Source organism: Pseudonaja textilis, chromosome 14, assembly GCF_049901715.1.
Source record: "Pseudonaja textilis isolate UNSWEBS1 chromosome 14, rPseTex1.2, whole genome shotgun sequence".
Classification (NCBI taxonomy): domain Eukaryota; kingdom Metazoa; phylum Chordata; class Lepidosauria; order Squamata; family Elapidae; genus Pseudonaja; species Pseudonaja textilis.
The window spans coordinates 9735001-9742439 of record NC_142003.1 but is presented as its reverse complement, the minus strand read 5'-3'; the positions used below and the strand labels follow the sequence as shown (position 1 = coordinate 9742439).

The window sequence follows — 7439 nt, the reverse complement described above, 5'->3', positions numbered from 1 at the left end:
CAGAAAGCAAACCCACTCTCTTCTAGCACTGGTGATCTTATTACCTAGTTGGGTCATGAGAGTTGTCTGCAAGAAAACAACCAAGTTCAGAGAGCACCAAGGACCCCACAATTGGGAAATTTCCTCTCCTCTCTTCTTGCTAGCATACTATTCACACAGCCCAAAGTAGGTGTACTGGACCACTCAGATATTTGGACTGGCTCGGTCAACTTAGCCAGTGGCATGGGATGGTGGGGATCTACCCCTCCCATACCTTGTGAGCCCTCCCATCCAAATGCCACCCCCCTTTGCCCTTTGTGCCACCTGGTCTTCCCGTTTGAGCCTAGGAACAAAGGGATTCTTTTCCTGAGCGGTGAATGGCCGCACAACACACAGCTACTGTTGACCTGATGAACGTAGGGACACATAGATGCATGTGTATACACACACACACACACTCACACACACACACAAGACACAGAAAACATTTGCTACATCAGTGGCACCAAATGCTTTCCTGGCCATGCTGTGAAAGCTCAGATCTTCTCGGCTCAGCCTTTGAAACATCCCCTGGATCAGCCTTTGTCCACCTTGGCAACTTTTAAGATGGGAGGATTTCGACTCCCAGAATCTCCCAGCCAGGGGACTTCTGGGAGTCAAAGTCCACCCGTCTTAAAGTTGCCAAAGTAGAGAACTGCTGCTCCGGCGCCTGTGTCCATCAGAAACCGGGCTCTCTTCCCTACTGGGAAGAGGCACAGAAGATGGGAGGACATGGTCTGCCGTAGTCAGTGGACACTCTTCCCCCTCCACAGAGGACCTCCAAGAGGTCACCTTGAACTTGGAAGGAGGAGCTAGGCAAGGGCCAACGGTGTGCCAAGGTCCACCTAGGTGAATCATCAGCCTCTCATGGGGGAAAATACCTCCTAGCCCCATTTCTGTAGGTCACAGAAATCTCTCGTTCTTCTGAACCTCCCCAAGAACTTCTGGGGGAGCAAGACTCTTATGAAATCCAGCTTCATGTCCTCTTGGGGGGCTCCAACCAACTCGAAGGTCAAGCCACTGCCCAAGACATCCTTCAAGTACATAGGATGGGAACTCCCACGTTCCCCAATCAGCCAGCACAGCAGGGATGATGGGCGTTAGAAGTCCATACATCGAGAGGTCAGCAAGGCAACGCTCGTGGCTCTGCTTCGACTCTTTGGCAGGGGAGGGGGGAGCCCTATTTTCCCAATCAGCAAGGCTACTGCCCCATTTTCTAACCTTTAACCCCTTCCCTACAAGACCTTCCCACACTTCCCCTCCCTAAACTTTCCCCACCCACCCCCAACTACACAACAGCCACTTCTGCCTGGATGAAATGGGTGCCACGAGCTCACCGATCGTTCCAGTTCCCCCCACAACGACACCCCCCTCCCCCCAGTCCTTTTTCTTCATCCCCCCTCCCCCCCCCTCCTGGTTTACACACCATTCCTATTTCTACCGTGGCTTTAGCTGCCCAGCCACGAACTGTTTGCATCGTCCAAATCATTGGATAAATCGTCTTTTTCTTTCTTTCCCCCCTTCGTTTTCTATTGTATTGTTTGCTTGTTGTTTGGAGGGACAGAAATCCCAGTCAATCAAAGGATCTTTTGTGTGTGTGTGTATATGTGTGTGTGTTTTGTTAAAAAGAGTCCTTCTATACATCGCTTATCCCAGGGCAGAAGAAGATACAGTGCTGACATCAGAATGCTGGCTTGGCGTATGTGCCACATTCTCCTCAGACGCAGATCTCGATAGCGGTCGCCAAAACCATCTGGCCTTTGGCCTTGTCTGCCCGGCCGTCAGTCCTGCTTCCTCCACCGGGGGAAGGGAGGCCAGGCTCCGAAGCCACCAGCCGAGAGACGCTGCCCTCCGTCAGGATGGTCCTCTTAAGTGGGGTTGGGGTGCAGCCACTGGGTGTCTCATGGCGGTGCGGGCCAGCTGAGAGTTTGTCCCCAGTGTGCTTGCGGGAACGATAAGATGGCCGCCGGCGCATCTCGGACATCAGGTCATACTTGATGAAGAGAAAGAGCTCCTTCACTGGGCAGCGTTTCTCTGGGTCAAGGGCCAGCAAGCGTTGAAACATCCGCAGCGCGTTGTCCGTGAAGCGGCGCCACTGAGAGGGGACGCCCGCCAGGCGCCCCTTTTGCCACCTCACAAACTCCTCAAAGAAAGAGTCCGAGGCTGTGGCCGCTTCCCAGGGAAAGTTGCCGGTCAGCACGCAAAAGATGAGCACCCCAAAAGCCCACACGTCGATGCTTGCGTCCACCATAAAACCCTCCGCCCGGCCTGCCTGGCACACCTCCGGTGCTGTGTATGGGATGGTGCCGCTGATGCGTTTCACCCGGCACCCCACTTTGCGCGTCATCCCGAAGTCAGCCAGTTTGACGCGCCGGCAGTCACGGTCAAACAGGAGGACGTTTTCTGGTTTGATGTCCCGGTGTACCAAGTTTTTGCTGTGCATGTAGTCCAGTGCCAGGCCCAGCTGTTGCACGCAGCGCTTCACCATGTCCTCTGGCAGCCCGACCTGCAGACAGAGATGTTGAGAGCTGAGTTTACAGCTGGAAGCACCCAAACCCAGGAACGTCTCATGCTTTACTGTAATCAGGGGTGGAATTCTACCAGTTTGCACCTATTCGCTAGAACCGGTTGTTAACATTCGAAGCAGTTCGGAGAACCGGTTGTTAGAAGAAATTACTGGCCTAATCCTGTAAGGAAGGCAGGAAGGAAACATTCTGGTGTTGCTTACAGAAACTGCCTCTCCATTAACCCTTTTTATATTCTTGGCAGGACTAGACTTCCTGTCTCTGGAACTTCTCTGGAGTTTTTTTCCCCTCCTTTGCTGGTACTTTGCTTGTGTGGAGGGACCATTCAAAGTTACAATGGCACTGAAAAAAGTGACTTGTGACCATTTTTCACGCTTACGACTGTTGCAGCATCCCCACAGTCATGAGAGGCCAGGCGAGGAGATGCGTGCCTCGACGTGAGTGATGTTGAGTTGGCCACGCCCAGCCAATAACATGACCACCAAGCCATGCCCACCCAGTCACATGACCACCAAGCCACGGCCACCAACTAAGCCACGCCCACAGAACCGGTTGTTAAAAAATTTGAATCCCACCCCTGAATGTAATGGTATAGTTTAATTACAAGAAGGACTAGGGGAGACATGAGAGCAGTCTTCCAATACCTCAGGGGCTGCCACAAAGAACAGGGAGGTCAGTCTATTCTCCAAAGCACCAGAAGGCAAGACAAGAAGGAATGAGGTAAAATGAGGACCCAGATTGTTGGGAAGACTCTGTAAACAGCCTAGAGAGGGCTGTAAAGCACCGTGAAGTAGTGTATAAGTCCAAATGCTACAGTTGATTAGTTATGGTGGTGCAGAAATTAGAATGCAGTATTGCAGGCTAATTGTGCCGACTGCCAGCAGTTCAATCCTGACCGGCTTACGATTGACTCCGCCTTCCTTCCTTCTGAGGCCGGTAAAACAAGGATTCAGATTGTTGGGGAGCAAAAATCTGATTATATAAACCAGGGGTCCCCAACCACCGGGCCATGGACCGGTACTGGTCCATGGAACATTTCCTGCCAGGCCGCTGGTTTGCTGGGCGCCGCCATCTCGTTTGACGAGAAAGTGCTTCCAGGTGAGCTTTTCCGGTTGGAAAGCGGCGTTTGGGTCCTGAAGGAATCCTCGTGCCTTAGTTTCATCAAAGGGGGGGCTTTGAACGAAACTAAGGTACGAGGATTCTTTCAGCACCCAAGGCAAGGCGAGCCGAGCGACCGTCCTGAAGCCGTCCTGAAACCATCCCGAAGTGAAGCCCATCGACAAAGGTACAAAGGAGGAGTTGAAGGTGGTAGGGAGAAGCGGGGGACGGCTGGCTGGCCGGTCGCTTGGCTCGCCTTGCCTTGTCATGCGTGCTGATGCCGGTACCAGGCCGCAGATCATTTTGTGATGCCAGTACCGGGCCGTGGCACAAAAAAGGTTGGGGGCCACTGATATAAACCACTTAGAGAGGGTTGAAAAGCACCGCGAAGTGATATATAAGTCTTAAGTGCTCTTGCTCTTGCTCCAACACCCCGTTTGTCCATCTTCATATTCTATTAGAACAGGAGTCTCCAACCTTGGCAAATTTAGGACTTGTGGACTTCAACTCCTAGAGTTCCTCAGCCAGCCAAACTCTGGGAGTTGAAGTCCACAAGTCTTAAAAATTGTCGAGGTTGGAGACTACTGCCTTGGAAGACCTCTTGCCTCCCCTTCCATTCAGGCCAAGAAGGGGCCACCAAGGGTCCACCTACCTGGGGAGGAATGATGTCAAAAAGGTCTCCTCCGGGGGCGTATTCCTGAGCAAAGACATAGCAGTCCTCCGTCTCGAAGACCACATCGAACACTTTGATGATGAAAGGGCTGGAAGATAGAGTATTGGTGATGCTGAACTCCCTCAGGAAATTCTTCAGCTTGGTCTTGTTCTTGTTGACAAATTTCAGCGCCATCTTGGTGCCTGTGGACGGAGAAGAATGCGTAGGGAAGAGTAACTCCCCGGATGATGGGGGCCAAGGAAATAACAACGTTCTGGAAATCCCTGCCCAGGTAAGATGAAACTCCCCCAAAATGATTTTTTTTTTTAAATAAACTTTATTCAGTTTTCAAATTTTAAAAACGTAAAATTATATACATCATTATGTCAGCGTCAAGACATCGTTTACATTTCCTTATCATGTTTCTATGTATACTTTCTTATTACATTACCATTGCGTATTTTTTTCATTATTCTTATTACAAATCAATATATTTTCATCATATATTTCCTTTCTCTCCACCATAGATATATACATAATCTCCTATTCTTTGCCTAATTACTATTTTAGTTTCTTTTTATTCTTAAAATAAAATACCAGGCGTCCCAGACTATATAATACGTCAAATCCTCTTTATCTCTTAGTTTCAAAGTTAGCCTGTCCATCTCTGCACAGTCTAATTTTTTTTTTATAACAACACCCTCCGATGATACATTTTCCTGCTTCCAAAATTGTGCATAAAAGATCCTAGCAGATGTTAAAATATGTAACATGAATCTTTTTTGTTGTATTTCTCTGTTGTTATGCCTAATAAAAATAATTCTGGTTGGGGTTTAATTTTCTGTTTTATTATGATATTTTAACAGGACTTTGTACATATCAGTGGCTAATAAATGGTTCCAGTTTTTAAGTCTTCCTTGGCTACAATTCTATGCTGGTTAAGTCACAGTTTGCTGGCTAGGGTTGGCTCAGTCTGTTGCATGAATTGAAACACTTACAGTTTACAAAACATGGGCTATGACGGTTGCAGTGTCCAAGGTCATGCGATCACCACTTGGGACCTACCAAACCAGCTTTTGACAAGCAAAATGAATGGGGAAGCCAGATTCACTTAAGGACAGTGTGATTCACTTAAGAACATTGATTTACTTAACAACCATTGCAAAAAACATTGGGCAGGACTGTTTCACCACCCGCTTAGCAACAGAAATTCTGTTTCCAACTGCGGTTCTAAATCAAGGACTATCTGTATCTCCATCTCCTTCTCCACTGCCCATGAATTTTCCTGGACTGTCAATAACTTAATTTTCCTTGCCTTAGTTGCTTTTCACCAGAATTTTTGCACCCATAGAAAGTAGAACTGTGAGGCAGGCAAATTCTTCAAAGAACGGTTTTATTGGGTAGATCATATTGGCAGGAGTGATAAAAGTTGACTCCAAAAGTTCCCGCAGCTTTCACCTAATTAAACGTAAAAATTTCCCCTTTCTCCCAAGTCACGGGTCACGCTGTCCAATCCAGGAGCTGGCTGGTTGCTCTGTTACTGTTGTGGCCCAACAGCGGCCAGCAGAGCTGGTGGCAAGACTCGGACAGTAAGGAGGTTGGGGAGGAACAGGGGCCAGTCATGGAGTATAGGGAAGGCTCTGACGAGGGCTCTGCGTCGGAGGCAGAGATGGGGCCAGGGCCGTCTGACAGTTATCAGCTGCCTTCGGAATCGGAGAGCAGTGGGGCTGAAGAACAGCTGGAGCCTGTTCCCAATCTGCGCATACGCAGAGCTGCCAGGAGAAGGGAACAGCTAAGGAACAAGGGTCGACTCGGGAATAAAGGCTCAGGTGGACGGTGAATGGCCCCTCCCATAGGAAATAAAGAGGAACGAAAGAGTGGTGGTGTTTGCAGGGGACAATTAGTTCCTTTAATGAGTGTGAAGATTTGTTTATGACTCTCAGAGTCTCCTTGCCAAGTATTTCCTTGTACAGCGTTGCATTTGGAAACTATCGACCTGGCAGCTCTCCAAGCCTGATAAGGTCTGTGGTTATAATTCACCCTTGAAAGACTGTTTGCCTGGACTTTGCTGGATGTGAATGAGGGGAATCCACATTAGCCTAATAAAAAGGGGTTTTGTCGGGATGAGGAGCCTGCTTCGTGATTTTGTGAAGCCTAAGTCAGAACAGTTACTTCCTTCCTCCTCTGGCCAGCCACCTGTGAGAATGTCCTTAGTTCCCACAGGAAAGCTTTCTTGTTTTGGCTACAAAACTCCATCTAACTATTTCACCCCACTCTCTCTGTTGTGTGGCATTCCTGAAGCCTCCAAGATGGCCTCAGCCAGGTTCACTTCAGGGTTGATAGTGTGGATTGCACCATTGTTTCTCAACCTTCACATCTTTTAAGATGCGTGGACCTCAACTCCCAGAATTCTCTAGACGGCCATGTTGTCTGGGGAATTCTGGGAGTTGAAATCCACACACCTTAAAGTTACCAAAGTTGAGAAAAAAACAAGTTAGCAGTGGAGTGAGTGATTTAGGCACCTGAAGGCCAGATGAGGAACAATGGATGGAAACTGATCAAGGAGAGATTCAACCTAGAAATAAGGAGAAATTTTCTGACAGTGAGAACCATCAACCCATGGAACAGAAGTTGCCTTCGGAAGTTGTGGGAGCTTCATCCCTGGAGGCTTTCAAGAAGAGACTGGACTGCCATCTGTCAGAAATGGTGTAGGGTCTCCTGCTTGGGCAGGGGGTTGGACTAGACGACCTACAAGGTCCCTTCCAACTCTGTTAATCTATCTATTTCTTCCTCTCTTTTTTGCCATTTTTAATTAATCAGAAATGCGGATCGTGCCCAGGGAGGGGAGAGACATATCGTATATTACCCCTCCCCAGAACTCACCTGTGCTCTTATGGGAGACCAGGTCTACCTTCCCATAGGTTCCCTTTCCCAGCTCACGGATGAGGTCGTAGTGCTTGTTGATGTCCGTGCCGGAAAGCGTGCGGATGGCCAGCGACTGCATGTCCTCTGTTATCAAGGGGACTCCACAACAGGCCAGCTTGCGTGACGGCTCTTGCTCGATGGAGGCAGCACTCATGGTCATGCTGGAAGAGAGCAAGAAGGAGGTTTCGGTCATCCGTTCTCGAAATTGCGGTCATTAACCA

The 7439-nt window shown here is 49.0% G+C and overlaps 1 protein-coding gene across 1 annotated transcript in view; it reads right to left on the bottom strand.

The window, feature by feature from the left end:
- Positions 1–1429: 1429 nt before the first annotated feature.
- Positions 1430–7439, bottom strand: part of SBK1 (SH3 domain binding kinase 1) — a 67815-nt gene continuing 61805 nt past the window's right edge. Inside the window, exons 2-4 of the mRNA XM_026704631.2 lie at positions 7177–7379; positions 4294–4496; positions 1430–2524 (exon numbers count right to left, since the gene is read on the bottom strand). Coding sequence (XP_026560416.2) covers positions 1736–2524; positions 4294–4496; positions 7177–7379 — 1195 coding nt within the window. The 3' untranslated portion in view covers positions 1430–1735. The remainder of the gene's footprint in view (positions 2525–4293; positions 4497–7176; positions 7380–7439) is intronic.